Genomic DNA, 23484 nt, shown 5'->3' with positions numbered 1-23484 from the left:
AAAAACCATTATAGGTACGAAATGGGTTTACAGGAATAAGCTAAACGAGGATGGCTCAGTTATACGCAACAAAGCAAGACTAGTAGCACAGGGATATAAGCAAGAAGAAGGAATTGACTATGATGAGACGTATGCTCCAGTTGCAAGATTGGAAGCAATCAGGATATTTCTTGCTTTTGCATCCCACAAAAACTTCAAAGTTTATCAGATGGATGTGAAAAGTGCATTTCTAAATGGTCAGTTACAGGAAGAAGTATATGTCGAACAACCTCCAGGTTTTATTAATCACAAATTTCCTGATCACGTATATTATTTAAACAAAGCATTATATGGTCTTAAACAAGCTCCCAGAGCTTGGTACGAAACTCTCTCAAAATTCCTAACTGATCATGATTTTTCAGTAGGATCAGTTGATAAGACCTTATTCAAATTTACTAAAAATAATCATATCTTGTTAGTTCAAATTTATGTTGATAATATAATTTTTGGGTCAACTAACCCCAAATTGTGTGAAAACTTTGCTAAGTTAATGCAGGATAAATTTGAAATGAGTATGATGGGTGAACTGACATTCTTTCTTGGACTGCAAGTGAAGCAACTGGAAACTGGTATATTCATTAGTCAAACAAAATATACAAAGGAGCTGCTAAAGAAATTTGGTATGGAATCATGTTCAGCAGCAACAACACCCATTAGCTCATCAGTTAAGCTAGACATTGACGAAGGGGGAATATCAGTAGAAGCGACATTATACAGAGGATTAATAGTCTCATTGCTATACCTAACAGCCAGTCGCCCTGATATTGTCTTTGCTGTCTGTATGTGTGCCAGAATTCAAGCAAACCCTAAGCAATCACATTTCTCAGCAGCCAAAAGAATTCTAAGATATCTTAAGGATACACAAAATATTGGATTATGGTATTCCAAAGACTCCACCTTCAATTTAGTTGGATACTCAGATGCAGATTATGCAGGATGTAAGCTTGATCGCAAAAGTACAAGTGGATCTTGTCAATTCTTAGGAGATAGACTGATCTCTTGGTTCAGCAAGAAACAGACATCTATAGCTACATCAACTACTGAAGCAGAATATCTTGCTGCTGGTAGCTGTTGTGCACAACTGATTTGGATTCAGCAACAACTGAAGGATTATGGAATCAAGTCAACTGAATCGCCCATATTTTGTGATAATACAAGCACGATTGCCATTACTTATAATCCAGTTCTTCACTCAAGGACCAAGCATATAGATGTCAGACATCACTTTATCAGGGATCATGCATTGAAGAAGGATATTCGACTAGAGTATATTTCAACTGAACAGCAAGCAGCTGACATCTTCACAAAACCATTACCCGAGGCTAAGTTCTCTTATTTTAGAAATATACTTGGTTTAATTGATTTATCTTAGAAATTATTAATTTTGCTTCACTAACAGAATTATATGCAGAAAATAAGAACACAACAAATCAAAAATAACACTTTATTAATCATACCAATGTTTCCAGTTTACAGAACATATCATGGCATAAACTGAATCAAGCTATGCTCTAACCCAATCATTTAATTCATAAATTCGAACTCTAGCAAATGCCCTAGATTTCGAAATCTTATCAACAACATGCCACTCCTTCCACAACAACGCCTTCAAAAGACAATCGTCTTCAACCAAATCTCTAACATGCCTAACTTCAAAACGTGCAAGATACTTCAGTGCTCTTGCCTCCTGAGCACGAGTAGGAATAGCACCACTGTCACTAACCCTCTTCAATTCATGAATTTTCTCCCATGTTGTCAACACCTTCTGCAGGACGTATCTTTCCATTTTTCTTTTGATATCTGCTAACCGAGGAGCTGATTGTTCAGTCACATGGACATGAGTACTGCTGCATGTATCCGAATCGGACATATTGGAATATTTTGCACTAATACTGCATTACACTCTAATCATTATCATCTTATTTATAGGACAAAGACATTGGAGAAGCTGAAGAGTCTCAAATCAATTAAAGAGGCTTTCACATATACCGAGAACTATTAAGTTATCAGTTGTTCACTATCAACTGACACTAGTTTAATTTTCATTAACAACCGATTAAATAATATCAGTTCATAATAAATTTATGATAATTAGCTTCTTAAACAGTTTACTTGTCTACTTATCACAAATATTCTTTGTTTGCTAATAAGTTTGCAACTGATGAATTTTACACAGATCATTATGTGCAGAAATGAAGAAAAACGACGCATCATCAAAATAAACATTTTATTTATCCATAAATTTTGTAGAGAACAACATGTTGATAAGTTTCTTCAACACTAGCTATCCACATCCTCATCCAAACAGCCAAAGCTGAGGAAGAAGTCTTGGAGAAGCAGTGAGAAGAAGCAATGCCGTTAAGGATCTCCAGCTCCTTGCGAAGCATCAGCTCATAGAGATGACCTTCCTTGAAAGCATCCACCTCCACAGAAATATTTAAGTGCCTTCGCACCTCCTTCAGCTGGGCCATCCGCTTGAAAGTGGTAACCCTCCCAGAATTGTACAGAAGCTCCAGCTCCTGTAACTCTTCCCAATAGGGAAGACTGGCATAAAAAACCTTTTCTTCTATGGCAGCTTTTTCAGCTTCAAGCGAAAGTGGAGAGACGTTTGAACTGCTTGCTCCTTCCATTTTTTTTTCCTCATACTTGTGACTAACTCCTTTACTTTTATTTATAGGTCAAGACGAGGAAAATGAAAAGACACTCCCTTAAATGACGATTATCCTACTAAGCCTCAAGATTTTCTTAAATAATCAGCATTATTTTATTTTAACGCATGTGTTTAGGGGGAATGGTGGTTTAAGAGGTTAACTGAGAAGACAGTTGTTAGTGTATTCTCAACTGAAAAGACTCAGCTTCACTAACTGATCGATCAGTTGACAATTTCACTAATCTTCTCATATAAGTTAACTAATTAAATCTATTATATTCAAATCAAAAGACGTGACTGTCTGCCAAATCATGATGAATTTCAGATTATTACGTGGACACATTTTTAACCGTTCAAAATTGTACACACGCTTACAGCACACGTACACACATTTCTTATTCAAAATTTTTCCTGGACTGACACGTGTCCAATAATTCAAACAGTCACAAACAAAAGTAATTACCCGCTTTGATTCAGTTCGTCTTCCTTACATTCACGATTATTTTCTATTCTCAAAGCAAATCTATAATTTTTGTCTCTAACAGGAAATCACTCAGCTATCAATGGCAACTCAAATTCCTGCTCATATATTGAATGCACTGGTCATCGATTTTGACTCCGTTCTATCGATTCAAGAAACAACTATTAAGGATGTATTTCTAAAGCTTGAATCAGCAGGTCTCAAGAAATTCTTAGGACAATCTTCCCAGAAGATATATCTCAAAGAAGTCAACGAATTCTACAGAAAAGGATTTATCACTAATAATGACACTATATCTGTGACTATCAACGATCAGTTGTTACGTCTTTCTGAGGAATCTTTCGGAGAAATCTTTTCTCTACCAACTGATGGTTATGTGAATTTTTCTGAAGTAAAAACTCAGGATATTGAAGAAATGCAATCCCGACTATCTGCTGATGGACAAAAAATCAAGGTTTCCGATCCAAAGAAGGAACTGAAACCAGAAATTCAGTTGCTAGCTGATATCGTAGCGAAGGGAATATTAGCAAAAGCCGGTTCTTACGCTGCTCTTACACTCGAAAAATTCCAGGTAATGACCTTAATCATGAGTGAAAAGAAAGTAAATTGGAGATGTATTCTGTTTAACATCTTGAAGAATATGCTCAAGTCATCCAAACAATCATGTTGCTTTGCTATCCAGATCAGTTATCTATTAAAACTGAAAGGTTTAGTAACTGAAAATGCTGAAGTAACATCAAAATTCAAAGTTTTTACTGCAAAAAACGTCTTGGTATCAAGGACCAAACTGGAAGTTGAATCATCACCAGTTAAGAAGGTCAAAACGACAAAAAAAAAACTGATTCTCAGTGAAGCAGACACAGAGAAAACTCCTTCACCGAAGCTTGCCAAAAGACCAAGGACTAAAAGAACCAAAACAACAACCAGAATGGAAATTTTTCAATCAGCTGATCAACAACCCATTCAAGCTATACCCTTGCAGGTACTTTCACCTGATGAACCAGTTATCAAAGCCACGACAACAACTAAAGTTAAAGCCCCATTAACCTTTGTGAATCACCCTACCATCTTGCCAAGGGCCAGATATAAAGGCATAATATTAAGAGAACCAGTGCAATCAACACACTCAGGGATGGATCTTCCTCACATCCTTTCAACTGATAAAGGAAAAGGACAGCTAGTTGAAGAATCCCGACCATCCAATGTGATTCAAACACACATTGATCTTGTTTGGGAACAAGTCAATGGCTTTGCCACATCACAATTAAAATCTTTTGACTGTTGGAAAAGCTTCAGAACAGAAATCTTTGCTAAAGAACTAAAGCATAGATCTCAACTGAAAAAGTTCATCAAATTAGAAGCAATTGTGATGAAAGTAGTCAAAGCTGCTACCATTTCACAAGCATTAGAAAGGCAGAAATACTTCTTTGATCAAATTCGCGCCAAAAAGTTAGCAAAAATGGTAGCACAGCTGAAGTCCAACTACCATCCAACAAGTCCAACCGCATACAATGATAGAGCTGTGTTCACCCAACTGGACGCAGATCTTAGTAGCCTCCAAAGGGAAATAAGATTTTGGGAAGAAGATCAGGAACTAGTTATTCATGAAAAAATTTTCAACTCAAATCTTGGAAAAGATTCATCCTTCTCTACACAGAAAGAACTATTTCCACCACAGTCAACTGAAAACCCAGTTCAGGAAATGCCTCAATCTTCTCAGCAAGAACAACAGTTATACTCTGAAGAAGAACTATCTTTGGCAAACATCGATGAAATCATTCAAGCCGTTGCATTAGAAGCTCAGTATGACCCAGTTGCTCAGTCAGCTGAACAACCAGAGCAAGATATTAAAATATCATCTGAAGCTCCAACTGAGTCACTCATTGATGAAAAAGTTATATCTGCTCAAACTGAAGAACCAATCCAAAATTCAGAAAAAGAGATAACTGCATCAGAAAAGGCTCAAACTGAAGTACCTGTTCAGTCAGAAATTTCTGCTGAACAAGTTAATCAAACTGACGAACAAGCAAAACCATCAGACCCAGAAACTGCTGAATATAAAGAAAGTCAGTTGCTCACTCAATCAAAAGGGAAAGAACAAAGTCCAGTTAATCCTCCACAAGAAGCCTCTATGCATGAACCATCCATCTCCATCATTCAGGCAAACAGACCATTCTTTGATCAAATTCAAGAACAAATTCCAACTCAATCTACGATGGAAACTAATCAAGCATTAGTTCTTTTTGGCCAACCATCAAAGCATTCAGATACACCCAACCAGCAACCATCAATTCAATCTACAGAAATGGATACTGTTCTTGAAGAAATTCAGAATATACAGTACAGCATGCAGCAGATGATAACTGACATCAAGAAAATTCAACACGAACAGCTGACGCATACTGTCAAATTATATTCTTCGATTGAATTTGACTCAGCAAAATTAAAAAGTCTTCAAGCCAACATGGACTCTCTTAGCAAGACTGTTCAAGAAATGAAGCAAGGGCTAATTGGATCATTCTTTACAACTCAGAATATAATCAGGCAGAGAGTTGAGCGACTGGAAACCTCTGTTTCTGATCAAATCACATCGCTACAAACTCCTTCACAACTGTCGCCTCAAGTATCTCAGCAGATGTAAAACTATTATCCATTGACGTTCGAAAGTTATCAGACCAAATGGAAATGTTTGACAAAAAGGGGGAAGGACGAAGCAGCTGAAGAAGATCTAATCGAATTACTCCTAGTTTATGTTATCTACAAGGAATCCAGACATTATATTTTCAGTTTCTATGTTATCTACAAGGAATCCAGATATTATATTTTCAGTTTTTATGTTATCTACAAGAAACCCAGTTATTTTATAAATCAGCTGCATAGTCTACAAAGAGCTCAGCTATCCGATCTTAAATCACTTAGTTTTGTCAAATACCATAAAGGGGGAAATTGTTGGAAACAAGATTATGGAGTTTGACAAAACGTAAATCAATCAATTAACAAAATATGAATCAACTGATGTGCACAAGCATATTCGGCAACTGAAGATACAAAGTAAAATGATCAGTTGAAAGTGATCAGTTAAAAACAGAATGTCTTAAAAGCTTCTCAACTGAAGACATCTCGGGAAAGACCAAAGGAGACAAACAAATTACAAGAGTGTCGCACCTCGATCACTACAGCATAGAACAATGTGTTTCGGCTATTGCATTTAAGACGCCGTATCACAATCAATGAAGAGAACATTGCCCAAGGAATGATGAAGAAGCAATCAACGGATACTAGAATTCAAATGCATATCAAAGTTACCGTTGAAAAAGAAGTATAAATATAACTGAAGAACAGCAGATGAAGTAGTGACAGTCATTCACATCTTAAGCTTGCTGTTACTCTGTCAAAATCTCAGCTCACTCTCATTTGAATTACTCGTAGCAATCAAGGCTACAATCTGAGCTTATTAGCACTCTCTAAAAAGTTGTTAGACTCAATTGTGCAAATATCAGTTACGTACTGAAAACATTGTGTATAACTAAGAGTTTCAGTTTTGGCAGTTGTAAGTCCAAACTGAAGTGGGTCTGTACAAGCGTTATATTTGATCAAAGTCTTTTAGTGAATATCCTATCCTTGTGATAGAAGGGGTGACGTAGGAGTAATTAAATTCTCCGAACATCCAGAAACAACTCTTGCATATTTATTTCAGTTTTTGTATTCTATCTTTTAGTCAGTTACTTTCCGCAACTACTCCAGTTAACTGATTGTTATTGACCAACAAGATTCCGAGCTTCAGTTTGTCACTAAACTGAACTCAAATATTCTTAAAGAACAATTTTAAGTGTGAGTGTTTATTCAACCCCCCCCTTCTAAACACTCTTAGTGTGATAATCGATCCTATCATAACTCAAGAATCTTGTTAGTAAATTCAGTGCCCCGATCACTTATGATTTTAATGACACAAACTGATTTTTCATTTTGAATCATTTTCAGAAGCTTGACCAGGAGGATACTAGTTTGATCTTTTCTAGCAAGAAATATTACCCAAGTAAATCTAGAAAAGTCATCAAAAACAACAAGTGTATACTTCATTCCCCCTAAGCTCATGATAGGGATTGGACCAAATAAGTCCGCATGCAATAATTCCAAACACCTTGATGTTGATTTACTATCTTTATTCTTGAAGCTAGATCTCACTTGTTTACAAAGTTGACATGCAGAACATATATGATTCTTAACGAAATTAATTTCAGGTAAACCATCAACTATGGTCTGCTTCTTGAGATTATTAATAGACTTGAAGTTCAGGTGATTCAATCTCTTGTGCTATAGCCAATGTTTATCACTAAGTGAGGCAAATAAACTTGTAGGAATATTAACACGATCTTTATTCCATGAAACTTTGTAAGTGATGCCTTCTCTTTTTCCGGTTAATATAGTAAACTCATCAGAATTTGTAAATGTGCATGTGTGCTTCTAAAAAGCTACAGAGTAACCATTATCACACAGTTGACTAATGCTAATTAAATTATAACAAAGATTTTCAACCAAGAGCACGTCATTTATAGTAATGTTACCATGGATAATCTTACCCTTACCCACGGTTTTACCTTTTGAATTGTCCCCAAAAGTTATCTTTGGTCCAGTACAACTCATTATTTCTGAAATTAGATTCTTTTGTCCCGTCATGTGTCTGGAACATCCACTGTCTAGATACCATGTGGAGCTGCTGATCTTGGCTTTCCTCTCTTGTTCCTGCAAACAAAAGTTTTAGTAAATGGTATCCAATTTATTTGGGTTCAAGCCTTATCAGTCCTTTAGGAACCCACATTTTTACAATTCTAGGTGACCTTGTACTTCAGGTATCCACAGAGGTGTGTGCAACAGAGTTCTGTTATATCTAACATAATGCATATTATAATGTTGTTCTTCCCTTCTGTTTTTTTTTTGTCTGGTCTATATCTCTTTTGAACAGGTCTAGAATTATAGTACTGGTTGTTTCTAACCTTCATCGAGGTTTGTCCTCCTGAGTTGAATCCTCTACTGGATCCAGAACTCTGGTGAACTATTCCCTTAGGTTCAACATAACCCAGACCATAATGCTTTCTTCTGTTCATATGATCTACAGTCCTTTCAACTCGAACAGTTGGTACTACTGGTTCATATACCACACTGGATTTAACAAAGCGAATGTATTTCCCTTTGCTTGTATCCAGTTCTGGTTTAATACTGGTTTTAGAAGTGCTTTCAATATTGCTGAATCCGAGACCACTCATGTCTCCATATTGTTTCTGCAATTCTTGCATCTTCTCTAGTGAAACAGAAGATTTGTTCCATGCATTTACCAGAATAGATAGCTTTTGATTATCAGGCTTCATTGTCTGCTAATCTGCATTCACCCTGCCATTCTCAGTTCTTAATTTACTCATCTCAGCTTTTAAATCATTGCAGTTATTCTCTTGCAAGCAAGTGAACTTACTGACTTGATTCTTTAAGTTTTATTTTCAATCTTAACTTCCTCGAATGACTGAGAAAGTCTCGAGTAATCTTCCACCATGTCATGCAGTGCTTTAACCAAATCAGTTCATGTAAATTCATTATATTCAAAGTAAAATACCTCTCCAGATGTCGAGATTGATTCAGTATCTTCCACGAGACATTTGATCTATTCTGCATCGCTATCACTGGAATGAATTTCTGAGTCAGAAGATTTGGAACTAGAATCTGCCCACTTTGATTTGCTTTCTTCTGCAATCATCTCTTTTCGATCTCTTCTGGATTTCTTGTCATTCCTCATGTATTCCTTTTTCTCTTGATCATCCTTCTTTGTCTTAGGGCAATCAGCGATGAAATGCCCGAACTTTCCACATTCGAAACACGCCATGTCACCAGGTGGTGAATCCTTCTTAAAGTTTCGGTTAGGACCTTGGTAAGCTCGATGATTCTTCTTTATGAATCTGGAAAAATTTCTTCACAAATAAAGACATTGCATCGTCGCTGATCTGTTCAGCAGTCTTTTCAGATGTGCTTTCAATGGCAGTAGCAGGTGATGCACTTGGAACAACTTCGGCAGTAGCAGTATCAGTAAGAACCTTGATAGGTGGATTTGATGAGGGCTCTTCTCCACTTCTCACTTCCATTTCAAACTCATAAGCTTTTAAGTCTGCAAACAAGTCGTGTATTTCTTACTTGTTCAAATCTTTAGATACTCTCATAGATAGTTTTTACATCCCATTCTCTGGGTAAAGCTTGAGTACTATTTCTCTGTTGCCATATTCTTTTCCTAGAGCTGCTAACACATTTATCAAGCTGCTGAAACGGTCATCAAGCTCGCTCAGAGTTTCTCCAGCTTTCATCTTCAGATTTTCGAACTTCTGCATTGCTACAGACAACTTATTCTCCTTCGTCTGTTCATTTCCTTCACAGATTTGGATGAGTTTTTCCCAAATCGTTTTTGTAGTAGAACACATCTTGATCTTACTGAAGGTGTTCTTATCAAGTGTTTTGTAGAGAATGTCCTTCGCCACATTTTCTAGATTGGCTTTCTTTTTTTCCTCGCCAGTCCATTCACTTCTGTGCTTCCCGACCATTTGTGGTGCCCCCTCAGTAACAACAATAGTTGTATTTGGCTTTAAAATTTTCAGGGGACCATCTGTGATGACAAACCACATGTCATCGTCTTGAGCTGGAAGATGAGCTTGCATGCGGATCTTCCAGTCATCGAAGTCTTCTTTTGAGAACATGAGAACTTTGCTGAAATGTGCCATATTTGTTATAAATATTTAGAACAAGAAAAATCTGCTCTGATACCACTTGTTGAGGATCGATAAGGAGTTTAGAGGGTGTTGAAAAAACTCTTTCCTTTGTTTAACGATTTTTCAAAGGGTGCTAGAATTCTGTTAGAGATTATAACCGGTCTTGTTTGAATGCAAGTCCAGCAGATCACAAATAAGTGCGGAAACGATCCAATGGAGTACGATGTGAAATAATAAAACAATAGGTAGTAGAAAAATGATTGCTTATGGAAGTTAGAAGATAAAATCTTCTACGTATCCCCTTCTTCTGTTTCCAGAAGGTATCACTAAAAGACTTTGGATTTTACAGTACAACACTTGTACACACCCACTTCAGTAGGGCTTACCTTTAGCCTACCAAAACTCTTAGTTACTCAACTCTGTAAAAATGAATACAACAAAGTTCTGGAAAAGACTCTTTTCCAGTTTACAAACTCTTCTCAATGATATAGTAAAGTGTTTTTTCTTGAAGAGAGTTATGAAACAGTAACAACACAAAATGATCTCAGAAGATCAGATATTGATAATAAAGCGTGTGTTGCTTTTCTGTATGTTGAGCGTTGAAGATAAGTAGTAGTTGATGATAGCTCAAACTCACGTTGGAATAATAGTTGCATTGATAAATAAAATAACGTCGTTTTCTATAAAGAAATGATCTTCTTATATATAGAAAACTTGAGTCCAATGTAAACAAATGACTTCTTGTAGAATCAGCTTTATTACCTAAAAGATTTCCTGCGGAAAGCTTTCAGAATGATCGGTCTTTTCTTTATAACAAAACTGGTAAGGCGTATTAAATAACTTCGTACAGCATTAATGGTGAAATTAATATTTGTATTAGGTAAAGTAACGGTAACATTTAAAATAGCAACGATCAAGTAAAAGACGTTAAGTTACTTCTGCTTAAACTAAGTTATTCTTATAAAGAAACGTTATAATTCTGGTTTTTCTAAGCTGATAAGTACTCGAAGAGTACTGTTTTTGTTAACGCGATACTAGAGATTCTGCTTTTATGTAGTCTTCTGGTTTTAGCTATTGCAACCAATTGGTTTTGACTCTCATATCCACAATTAAATTATGTCTAACAACATTAATTCAATAGTTTTATGCCTAATAAATCCAATTTATAGATGAGTCTTTGTGCATATCTTAAACTTTATTCTTTTATCTCAACATTTATAATTTCTTAAACACAAAAAAAAAAAAAATATCACTTCAAAGGTCTATAATGAAAAATCTCGAATAAGTCATTCTAATACTAAATTTTTACTCCCTGCAAAGTCACGATCTTAATGTTCTAAAATATGCAAATTTCATTTTTAATTTTTTTCCTTCCGTAGTCTGGTACCTCAAATGTTTTGCCAAAATTTTAAAAATCTAAAATATAGACTCCCCACACTTTCAAAATAATAGTAATCACTAAACCAAAATTCTTATGTTTTACAATAAAACCAAAAATAAAAATATTGTTGATTAAATCTTATTTTTAGCACTTATATCCTTTGTTTTTAAATACATACACTTATACCTTGTGTCATAAAATTTTAAATCTCTATAATCCACAATAATACACAAAAATTATTAACTTGACAAATGTTACTTTCTCGTATAAATTACTAATTCCAATATTTTAAAATAACCTTAAACAATTCCTCGAGCGTCTTCATTTCTTATAAAGTATAGCATCTGATTTTTTTTATACCATATTGGTTTACTTCCAAATACCATAATTCTTAAAAGACTTCTAAGGAAAAATGTTTTTACACTCCCAATACATGACTATTCTTCAATTTCTTATATCAATATCCAAATAATCTATTCACTAGCAAAAAAAAAAAAGGCAAAAGACAATGGTTTTCCACCGTTGTCGTAGGTCAAAACAAAACCGTTGTTAAAACCCATGTGATTAAAGGGTGTGCTCAAAGAAAATGGTGAAAAACCGTTGTCGTAGACGTCAAAGACGACGATGAAAAATCATTGTCGTGGGTCTTGTAAAACCGTTGTTAAAGGCCATGTGGTTAAAGTGTGCGTTCAAACCGTTGTCGTAGACGTCTAAAAACGACAGTGAAAAATTGTTGTCATAGCATTGAAAAATTATTGTTAAACTAAATATGGTTTTTTTAAACTAAATATTGCGACGGTTTTTCTAAAAATCGTCGCTAAGTAGCGACAGTAATTTATATTATTTCCGTAGCTAATTAGCGACGGCTGTTCACATGATTTTCGTCGCTAATTAGCGACGGTTGTTCACATGATTTCCGTCGCTAATGATTTACGTAAAATAAAATAAAAATTGCTTTTATAATTTAATAAATCATAAAAGATAGAAAAATTAATATTATCTTTTATAATTTAATAACTTACATTCTAGTTTATATTTATAGAAGAGAGATTTTTATAGACACTAAACTAATAATATTTATAGAAGAGAGAAAAACTTATTGTGTGAAGAAAATGACCGAGCATGCAGATATTTATAGACAATTTGCGAGGATTTTTGTATTCGGGACGGTTTTGGATTAAACTGTCACTATTTGCGACCGTTAAACTTAATCCGTCGCTATTAGCGATGTTGTTTAAACAAATGTCGCAATTTTTACGATAAAAATAATATCTCCCATGTTTCGTATCAGAAAATTACGAATTTGTTATCAAATCAAAGGTATTACAGAGTACTACAAATCATATGTTGAAGATATTTCCAGAAAACTGACCTTTAAACCGCTGGAATCGAACTGACAACAAATTGCGGGTTTTGTGACTCAAAATTTTCAGAAATTGTTTAAATCACAACCCATCAAACTTTGCACATAACGAACGAATTTTCATGCATAATATACCTCAAAATACATAATATGACGAGATCGATGCGTAAAGAAAATTTTATACATTACTTTGCATCTAAACGCTCGAATAAATGAATATCGGCGTGAGGGAACGAAGAGGATGAATGGAGGAAGAGTGCTACACGTTTTCCTTCTCAAAAACTTGCGAAGATCTAAAAGAAAACATGAAGGTAAATTTTGAGAATGATGGCTGTTGGAAAGGGAGCCTTGAACCCTAGCTTTTCATGTTTTTAGTGTATGTAAAAGTGTGAATGTATGTGTTTGTGTGTATACGTGAGTTTTAGCCTTGAACCCTAGCTTATCTTTCTTTTTTTTAATTAAATTAATTAAATGACTAAACTAATAACTAGGATAAATAATTAAGCCCACAAAATTTATAAATTGATAAATCATAAGTTAAATAATTAACTCCTAATTTTCGAAAATTGCAAATAAGATGCTTAAAATATTTTAATTCATCTAATAAATTAAATTTGACCTCAAAATGATATATTTAATAAATAATAAAAAATAAATAATTTCTTAACTTAAAATATAATATAACAATTAATTGTATCGCCTTGATCGTCTCCGGCCTCTTATCCCCGGCCAAGCATCAAATATTTGCTTGAAAACTCAAACTTAAGAAATGCATTTAAATATCATAAAAATAAACATAAAAATATTTAAAATAAATTAAACATGTTTAATTCATCGTTTAATTCTTTTAAATCAATTAAATTAATTAACATATTAAGTTATGCATGGTTTACGTGTATTGGTTTGGACACTACAATAACACATATTACCACTTTTACTATGAAATTTTGAAATTTTGTTATTATATTTGTTAAACTAACATCAATGAACATAAATAATAAATTATTTTATCTAACAATCATCTAATCTTCATTTGTGCATAGGAAATATAAATAAAGATGATATCATGTAGTCTATCGAATTCCGACAAATAAAATACATTGTTCGCCAAGTAAGCTACTAACAAAGGAACCAATCAATTTCAAAGGGAAGAAAAAGTATATAAAAAATGTAAAAATTGTTTTGTCCAATTAATATCAATTATCGTATTGTAATTGAACGCAAAATTTGTCATAAATCTATCAAATACTTGTATTCACACAATATTTTAGCGACTAGTTAAATCATCAAAATTTAAATAATATAAATCTTAAACAAGCAAGCCAAGATATGATAAGAAAACTTTAATCAAAACAACAATACATTTATAATTTATGTTGAATCAATATTTTTTAAGAATAATGTTGAGACATATAACATTTATGTAAATTCTTTAGGAATATGATAACGTTATATTTTATATCAGTATCATTCGTAGATATTGATAGATCTTTATGATCTTAGATCAAGATTTTTCGAGAATATTGATAAATATTATATATTTATATTTTGTTCATAGATCTATCAATATTATAAACATAGAGTCGTGTTGTGCTACTTCAGGACCATTGACATAAAATTAAAAGTTGTGCTTCTTCAGGAGCATCAATATAAACCTATAATTTTTGCTACTTCGGGAGCATCAATATTAAATCTAAATATTGTGCTTCTTCGAGAGCATCCAACAAGACTAAGAATAAATTATTTATGAATTTTACCTTGAAGTGCACTTTTGCTGATAACGTGTTATGAATAGTGAAAAATATAAAGAGTAGAGAATGAGTTGGAATATTTTATTCATCATTTGAAACATCTATTTATAAAGTACATTTTCAGAGTTTGAATAGTTGATAACATGATAAAAAAACATTTATCTAAATAATCATCTACAATACTTTATTTATAACAACTAGTAATATATCTATTTTGGGCCTATAATTATTGACGCCCCTGTAAGTATGTCTGGTCTTTCTCGAAGAAAAATCATGATCTTCCTATTCATACCTATATCGACCATGGGAGATCCGCACCATTGGAAGAATACATCCATGAAAAAGCATATATATGGACGCATCATGGAAAGAGCATGATACCCCATGGATGGGCCCGTTACCCTTGGTCCATCTCTAGCCCAAATGGAAGACAGGCCCATTAAGGGCCCAAATATTCTCCTACAAACAACAGGTTTGAGTGTTTAGTTGATTCATTCACTATATTGTTTTCAGCAACACCCTTAGATGCTCCCCCCCCCCCCCCCCCCCATATATCATCAGTCTCTGACTTGAACGTCAGAGGGGCTACGCCAGGACACCCTCCTGGCCCCCTTTTAACGATCTTATTTGTGAATTCAGGCTCAGGGTAATTTCAAAACCTACGTTTGGATTAGTGACACTTACTGGAAGCGGACCCTAAATTCCTTGTGAGTATCACTTGGAGTCGTCTATGGGAAACTGTGAGTTGAGACGTAGAGATGGTAGGCAAGAGAGGGAGTAAAAGAGCTACCTCAGCATCATTGCGTCCTCAGAGGGGACCCGAACAGTCTCATGCTGAGGCGAGGCAGGAACAACCTCACCAAGATACCAGAACTGAACAACCTCGTCAAGAGACCAGGACCGAGCAACCCCGTCCCAATGAGAATGTGGGGAACTTGACCCTGGAGCAGCTGGGCCAAGTCATCACTCGGACAGTGGATGAAGCTATGAAGAGGAACCAAGAATCTAAGTTCGCTGAAGAGCAGGCCACTCGCCAGGAGCGAGAGGAAAATGTTGAGGGCCATCAGAGCAGGATTGAAGAGACGCAGCCCCTCCCAAGCAAAGGGAATGCGGAGATGGAAGAGATGTAGAAGGAAAAACGAATGCTGAGGCAGCACGTGGGAAGTCGAGAACCGACCCCCAAGAGAGGAAGTCCTTTTTCACTGGCCATTTTGGTATAAGAGCTTCCTCCAAATTTCTGGCAGTCGAATGTGGGAGAGTACGACGGACATACTAGTCCTAAGGAACACTTGGAGAGATTTGAGAATGCGGCTCTGTTGCATCATTATTCAGATAGAGTCAGGTGCAGGGTGTTTCTGGGCATGTTGGTGAGGTTAGCCCAGCAATGGTTTAACACCCTGCAACCCAACTCCATACATTCATTCGAGGAGTTTTCTACGGCTTTCCTGCACCGGTTCGCCAGCAGCAAGAAACATCAGAGAAATTATTTGAGCATGTTCGTGATGAAACAGCAAGAGGGTGAAACTTTGCAGAATTTGTCCAGCGTTTCAACAGTGCGGCACTGGAGATACCAGCGGCTACTCCCAACATAATGATAAGTGCTTTTACCCAAGGGGTGAGGGGAGGAGAATTTTTCAAGTCACTGGTCAAGAAACCTCCGTCGATCTATGATAATCTGTTAGCTCGGGCGGAAAAATGTGTGAATCTAGAGGATGCCCAGCGACACAAGAGGATGGAGCAACCACCTAGGGCAGGAAGAGTTGAGGGAGTAGATAAAGAAGGAATGAAGAGGGGTGCAGGTGAAAGGGAGGAGGATAAACCTAGAGGTAGAGGACAATTTTCCTCACATGTTCCTCTGAATAGGAATCGTGATAAAGTAATGGAGGTGAGGGAGCCAGAAAAGAGGTGAGAGAAGTTGCAGAGAGCGGAGTACGGTGTTAGGATGGCTCCGATGTACAGACGAGAGAGATCCTCATTCGAGGCGAGGTCAAGGTCCTCCTTGGATCAGCTAGAGGGTCGGAGAGCCGAGAAAAAAGGGGTGGAGTCAGGATGTTCCTCGCGAACCTGTCGAGCCGAGGAGGAGAACAGATGAAGATAACCACCCATGAGAGGAATGATTCAAATGATCTCGGGGGTGCTACTGATGGAGACTCTGGGCGAGCCCGGAAAGCGCACGGGAGGAGATTGGAGAATTTTGAGGTATCCAGGGGTGCAGACTTACCCCAAGATCATGTCATCAGCTTCGGGCCAGAAGAACTTCTAGGCATCGTGGCTCCTCATAACGATGCCTTGGTGGTGACGGCCACCATTGCCAACTACGATGTGGCAAGGATCTTCATTGTTAATGGGAGCTCTGTAAATATATTTTTTAAGAGCACGTTGGATCAGATGAAGGTGGAAGGATTCGAGTTTGATCCAGTCTCCGCTCCTCTATATGGTTTTGTGAGACATGCCATTCCGTCACTGGGTCAGATTACTCTTCCTTTATCTTTGGGATATGACTCTCGGGGTTAACAAAGATGATAACATTTACCGTGGTGGATACCCCTCATCATATAATGGAATCCTTGGATGGCCAGCCTTAAAGGATTTCAGATTCGTGGCTTCCACGTATCATCAGAAAGTTGAAGTTTCCTGTGGGGAATGAGGTGGGAGTCTTGTGTGAAGACCAGAAAGTTGCGCGACAATGTTATGAAGGAATAGTGAAAGAAGAAAGGAAGAGGGCACGTGTGGAGGTCAATATGATTAGAAGGGGGCAAATCGGGTTGCCCGCGGTAAGGAAAGAGGTTCAAGAAGTGATGGATGAAGAATCGGAGGTCATTGCACTGGGACCCGAGAAGAAGATGCTCATAATAGCCCCTGACCTTGACCCAAGGGTTAGGGAGGAACTCATTACTTGCTTACAGACCAATCTCAGCGTGTGTGCTTGGTCAGCTCAAGGGCTCACCGGGACGACCCCGGGTGTGGCGGAGCATCGGTTGAACATCTTGCCGAATGCTCGCCCTGTAAAGCAGAAAAAGAGACATTTCGTGCCCGAGAAGGATAGAGTTATAAAGAAAGAGGTGGGAGAGTTGCTCAATGCTTGGCACATTCGAGAGGTACAATTTCCTACTTGGCTCTCGAATGTCGTCCTTGTTCCGAAGAGTTCAAGGAAATGGAGGATATATGTGGACTTCAGATATCTCAACAAGGCATGTCTTAAAGATTGTTATCCTTTGCCCCGGATAGATCAATTGGTGGAATCCACAGTGGACATCAATATTTGTGCATGCTGAACGCTTATCAGGGGTACCACCAAATCCCCTTAGCTGTGGAGAACAAAAATAAAGTGAGTTTCATTACCTCTGAAGGAACTTTCTGCTACGTGGTCATGCCCTTCAGACTCAAAAATGCCGGAGCCATATATCAAAAACTGAAGGATATGGTATTTTTTGAGCAGATGGGAAGTAATGTCGAAGTGTATGTGGACGACATCATGGTAAAATCAAAAGACTCGGCCCAGCTCATACCTGATTTGGTGGAAACTTTTGCGACCCTCAGATCCTACGGGCTGAATTTGAATCCTCAGAAGTGTATCTTCGGGGTGAGCAGTGGAAATTTTTTGGTTTATATGGTGACAGATAGGGGGATTGAGGCCAACCCCGAGAAATTTCAAGCTATCCAAGATATGGTGTCTCCCCGGGGACCCAAAGATGTTCAACAGTTGACAGAGAGGATTGATGCTCTGGCACGTTTTAAGGTACGCTCACAGAAGCTTACCATTCTTCCGGACCTTTCGTAAGGCGAAAAAATTTGAATGGGGTCTGGATTGCGAGAAAGCTTTAACATAATTGAAGGAATACCTTGCTGAGCATCCTGTCTTGGCCAAACCGTCAGAAGGTGAGCCTTTGTGGGTATATTTATCTTCCACTAAAAGGGCTGTGAGTTCGGTCCTTGTCAAGCCAGAAGGATTAGTTCAACAGCCGGTTTACTATATTTTGCATGCACTCAAAGGGGCAAAGATCAAATACTCAGGGTTGGAAAAATTGGCTTTGGCTTTGGTGATAACAGCGAGGCGCTTGAGGCTCTACTTCCTATCTCATCCAATTTCGGTACTCACCAACAGTCCATTGGGCAGAATCCTCACTCATGCGGATATGTCTGGCCGTTTGGTTAAGTGGACTACTGAGCTGGGAGAGTATGACATCCAGTATGAGCCGAGAACAGCTATTAAAGAGCAAGCCTTAGTCGATTTTCTGGCTGAGACTGTGCATCAAGAAAATGAGATTCCTTGGAAATTATATGTGGATGGTTCCTCTTCGAAGGAGGGAAGTGGGGTGGGAGTGGTACTAATTTCACCAGCTGGGGAGGAGGTGATGTAACGCCCCAGATTCGACGATTGTCTTCACTGTATCAAGACGGGTCTTTCCAGCGTGCTTATGTCCTCACTCACACGGACCCAGGGAGACTTCCCAGGGGGTCACCAATTCCAAAATTGCCCCAAGTCAAGCACGCTTAATTTTGGAGTTCTTATGTGATGAGCTACCGAAAAGAAGATGCAACTTCTTGATATGAGTAGTACATATCAAATCTTTTAAGTTCTCTTCAAGTGTACAATCCATTACATTAAACAGTCTCGGAATCCCTCTCATTCCGGTGTAGGATCGGTTCATTCATGTTCCCTCCACCTAAAAGCCTGCCAGGAGCCGCTCATTGTCCGTGAACCCTCATGGCATCGGCGATCACCCCCCGCCCTCTTCGGCCCCGGGCCTCACATGTCCACCAGATTCCGCTTGGTTTGTCCCCGAACCACACCTTACTAAGAGAGGCCGGCTCTGATACCAACTGTAACGCCCCAGATTCGACGAATGTCCTCATTGTATGAAGACCGGTCTTTCCAGTGTGCTTATGTCCTCACTCACACGCACCCAGGGAAACTTGCCAGGGAGTCACCCATCCCAAAATTGCTTCAAATCAAGAACGCTTAAATTTGGAGTTCTTATGTGATGAGCTACCAAAAAGAAGATGCACCTTTTTGATATGATTAATACATATCAAATCTTTTAAGCCCTCTTCAACTATACAGTCTCGGAATCCCTCTCATTCCGGTTTGGGATCGGTTCATTCATGTTCCCTCCACCTAGAAGCCTGCCAGGAGCCGCTCATTGTCTGTGCAATCTCATGGCATCGGTGATCACCCCCCGCCCTCTTCGACCCCGGGCCTCACAGGTGAAGTTAGCGATGAGGTTGGACTTTCGAGCATCCAACAGTGAGGCAAAATATGAGGTTGTATTGGCAGGACTTCGAGCGGCCAGAAACGTGGGAGCTACCCGGGTGCTTATTTTTTCTGATTCACAGCTGGTAGCACAACAGGTGAAGGGAATGTATGATGTGAAAGATGAAAGACTTATTGAATATGCTAAAGATATGGATAGAGTCAGATATAAATTCACGGAGATTACATTTGAATAGATTCCCATGAAAGAAAATGAAAGGCGGACACTCTAGCCAAAATGGCTGGAACAATGGGAAGTTGGAAGACTAGAGATGTGGTATTTCAAGTTGAGCTCACACCTCACACGAGTTCGACTACAGTTGAGCAGGAGGAGGAGGATGGGAGGACTGCCATAATTAACTACCTGAAAGAGGGAAAGCTTCATGATAACCCTCGCGAAGCTCGTAAGTTGAAGACAAAGTGTTCGTGTTAAGTGATGGTCGGAGAAGTGTTGTATAGAACATCTTTTGCAGGGCCGCTTCTTCGATGCGTGAGTTATCCAGTGGCTGATTATGTACTCCGAGAAGTTCATGAGGGGTGCTGTGGAAATCACTTGGGGGCTTATGCATTGGCAAGAAAGGTGTTGCTAGCCGGTAATTGTTGGTCCCTCAGTGCTGCATGATGTTCAAGAGTCAGTAATGACTTGTGATAGTTGTCAACGTCATGCCCATTTGCACACCGGCCGACCGCGATGATGAAGGCCATCATGGTCGCCTGTCCTTTTGACCAATGGGGAATGGATATTGTGGGGCCTTTTCCTATAGCTCCTGCTCAGAAGACGTTCCTATTGGTAGCAGTTGATTACTTTTCGAAATAGGTGGAAGCAGAGCCTTTGGCCAGAATCACTGAGAATGACGTCCTGAAATTCCTGTGGAAAAATGTAGTGTGCAGATATAGGGTGCCTAGAAGGTTAATATCTGATAATGGGAGACAATTCCAAGGGGCTGCTAAGATCCAAGCTTGGTGTAAAGAGATGAAGATCCAACAAGTCTTTACATCTATAGCTTACCCGCAGAGTAATGGGCAGGTGGAGGTGACTAATCGGACGCTGGTACATGGTCTGAAAGTTTGACTTGCCAATGCTAAGGGAAATTAGATAGATGAGCTACCAAGTGTCTTATGGGCATACCAAACCATTCCAAGAGAAGGAACCAAAGAAACTCCTTTCAGTTTGATCTATGGTAATGAGGCAGTGCTCCCGGCTGAGATTGGGTTGGAATCAGCAAAATAATTTTTTATGACGGGGACAATGGTGCGAGACGCGCCACTGACCTTGATCTTCTGGAAGAAAGAGAGGCTGCCATCATTCACATGGAAGCTTATACATTGCACAGTCTTATAATCAGAGGGTCATTCAGAGAAACTTCCAGGTACGTGACTTGGTCCTAAGGAAGGTGCAAGAAGTGCAGAGAGGAAAGTTGGACCCAAAATGAGAGGGTCCCTTCAAAGTGATCGGGAGGCTGAGCTCTAGAGCCTATTATTTGGAGAATGTGCAAGGCAAGGTGTAGTGACCCGTTCCAGAATCACCTACTAATGAAGAACTAAGCATGCAAATAACTTAATACTAATAATCAGAGATAATTGCGGAAAAGGCCAACAAACGATAGTTATACAACCCAATCGAAATCCAGGACAACTTAACTAAAAGGAAAATATACAGTACAAACCATATCGAATCAAAAAGATACCGAAGAACTAAACCAACCAGCTACTCAACGTCCTCCTCCTCCTCCTCCTGAGCTGTCCAACCTGAGGCCTGCCCCGTGGAATGGGGTGTCCAAGATAAACAAAACCGAGGACGTGAGCGATAAGAACGCCCAGTACAAAAGCATGAGTATACAAACCTATATGAAATGCATATGCTATGATATGATACCAGGGTAGTCAAGAAACAGGAGTAACAAAGGATCTCAAAATGCTCAGTCTAGAGGCGCCAAGTGGATAGTGCCGCGCGGGTACTCCTCTGGGTCACTGCATCCACTACAAGAACAGACGTGGACCTAAAATGTCCCGGATCACCGAAGCCCTCCGGACCCGTCGGCCACTGTGTACTCTCGGTGTCCATGCGTCCACAAGACAAGACAGGGCTGAGCGGCCCCACAAGATATAGCTTATCTCGAAAGAGATACAGCTTAACAGTAAAGGCTATCTCGAAGGAGATACGGCTCAACATGAAATGCAACATGCATCATAAAACGTGACATAATAGCATGCATCATATGACATATATCAATGCACCACATAATCATGCAACACATTAAGGATGTATACTCGACCAGGATATCTCGGATAGTACTTTCGTACCTCTATCACAGCAAGCCTAGCCTTACGCAACACCGCTAATCAGGTCTAGAACAAGCCTACGCATCAAAAGCATACCCAATGAACAATACTACCATGCTCGACTAGCAAAACCAGTACTACCAAAGGTTTAGGGTTTACCTTCGTCCGTCGACAGCCCTTTGATGTCGATTGCCTCGTAACTCAGGCGTCGCTACGCTACCCAATCCTGGCAGCTCTTGGCTATCGCTCGACCGACAACTAACCCTAAAAAACCTTCCAACTTCTCAAATATGAGAGACAACTCAAGAATTTGCAATGCCAAATGAGGAAATCCGAGCACTATTTATAGGCTATGTTCGGATCCACCGAACCCACTTCGGAACGTCCGAACTCCTACGTGTCCATCGGCTCTTGACACCTTATGATCGGATCCACCGAACCTACACTTCGGATCATCCGAACTTGCATGTAAACTGACGTGTCGATCAACTCTTGACACCTCATGATCGGATCCACCGAACCCACTTCAGATCGTTCCGAACTCTTCGGTGCTACCGAACCATCTTCGGTCCGTCCGATCATGACCACGGTCAAAATTACACATTAAACCTTCTTAATCACCATTAATCCGTTAATTACCCAATTTGGAATTCGGGCTACTACATTCTTCCCCCCTTAAAAGATTCGTCCTCGAAATCAGGCTTAGAGGATGAACAAAACGAAATAACAACATCGTTATTACATCTCAATGGTTGTTGAATACAACTGATATTTCGATTACAACTGAAAACACAAACATATACAAAGCATAACTCAAAAGAGCTCTGGATGCTCCGAACGCATACGACTCTCTAGCTCCCAAGTGGCTTCTTCAGTGGCCTCTGCGCTGCCACTGAACTAAGACAAGAGGAATGATCTTATTCCGCAACACCTTGTCTTTGCGATCGAGGATCCGCACTGGTCGTTCCACATAAGACAAATCCGTATCAAGTTGAACTTCAGATGGATGCAAGATGTGGGACTTATCTGCTATGTATCGTCTCAACAAAGATACGTGGACACATCGTGAATACTTGATAGGTACGGCGGCAATGCAAGTCTGTAAGCCAAATCTCCCACGCTTTCCAATATTTCAAATGGACCAATAAATCTGGAGACAGCTTACTCTTGAGACCAAATCTCAACATCCTGCGAAAAGGCGAAACTCGGAGAAACACTTTCTCACCTGGCTGAAAATAAAGAGGGTCGCCGCTTGGTGTTCGCATAACTAGCCTGTCGATCCTGAGCGATCTTAATCCGTTTCTTGATTATTGCAACCTTATCAATAGCCTGCTGGACTAACTCCGGTCCCTCAACATGTCGTTCCCCAACTTCATCCCAAAATAAGGGAGTACGACAACGTCGCCCATACAACGCCTCAAATGGTGCCATACCAATACTACGATGATAGCTGTTGTTGTACGCGAACTCAATCAAAGGCAAATGAATCCTGCCAAGCGGGGTCCGAAATCCATAACACAAGCTCGCATCATATCCTCA

The 23484-nt window shown here is 38.8% G+C and overlaps 2 protein-coding genes across 2 annotated transcripts; both read left to right on the top strand.

Moving 5' to 3' along the window:
* The first annotated feature begins 16496 nt into the window (after positions 1–16496).
* LOC140811207 (uncharacterized) lies at positions 16497–18189 on the top strand. The gene is made up of 3 exons (XM_073169076.1): positions 16497–16917; positions 17004–17599; positions 17695–18189. The coding sequence occupies exons 1-3, from the start codon at positions 16497–16499 to the stop codon at positions 18187–18189; spliced, it is 1512 nt and encodes a 503-aa protein (XP_073025177.1).
* A 1711-nt stretch (positions 18190–19900) lies between these two features.
* On the top strand, positions 19901–20734 carry LOC140811205 (uncharacterized). The gene is made up of 3 exons (XM_073169075.1): positions 19901–20066; positions 20136–20242; positions 20480–20734. Exons 1-3 carry the CDS (start codon positions 19901–19903, stop codon positions 20732–20734), a joined length of 528 nt encoding a protein of 175 aa, XP_073025176.1.
* Positions 20735–23484: the final 2750 nt, after the last annotated feature.

This window comes from Primulina eburnea, chromosome 14 (assembly GCF_022965805.1).
Source record: "Primulina eburnea isolate SZY01 chromosome 14, ASM2296580v1, whole genome shotgun sequence".
Taxonomy (NCBI): Eukaryota; Viridiplantae; Streptophyta; class Magnoliopsida; order Lamiales; family Gesneriaceae; genus Primulina; species Primulina eburnea.
This window is presented reverse-complemented; position numbering and strand designations above follow the sequence as displayed.

What these genes read in the sequence shown, in the direction of transcription:
- LOC140811207 (XM_073169076.1), top strand. Translation starts at nt 16,497, where the DNA reads ATGAAGATAACCACCCATGAGAGGAATGATTCAAATGATCTCGGGGGT. An exon ending in TTTGGGATATGACTCTCGGG is followed by an intron (nt 16,918 to 17,003) that starts GTTAACAAAGAT and finishes AAAGGATTTCAG; the next exon opens with ATTCGTGGCTTCCACGTATC. An exon ending in ACTTCAGATATCTCAACAAG is followed by an intron (nt 17,600 to 17,694) that starts GCATGTCTTAAA and finishes AACGCTTATCAG; the next exon opens with GGGTACCACCAAATCCCCTT.
- LOC140811205 (XM_073169075.1), top strand. Translation starts at nt 19,901, where the DNA reads ATGGCTGGAACAATGGGAAGTTGGAAGACTAGAGATGTGGTATTTCAA. An exon ending in TGATAACCCTCGCGAAGCTC is followed by an intron (nt 20,067 to 20,135) that starts GTAAGTTGAAGA and finishes CATCTTTTGCAG; the next exon opens with GGCCGCTTCTTCGATGCGTG. An exon ending in CTTATGCATTGGCAAGAAAG is followed by an intron (nt 20,243 to 20,479) that starts GTGTTGCTAGCC and finishes TTTTCGAAATAG; the next exon opens with GTGGAAGCAGAGCCTTTGGC.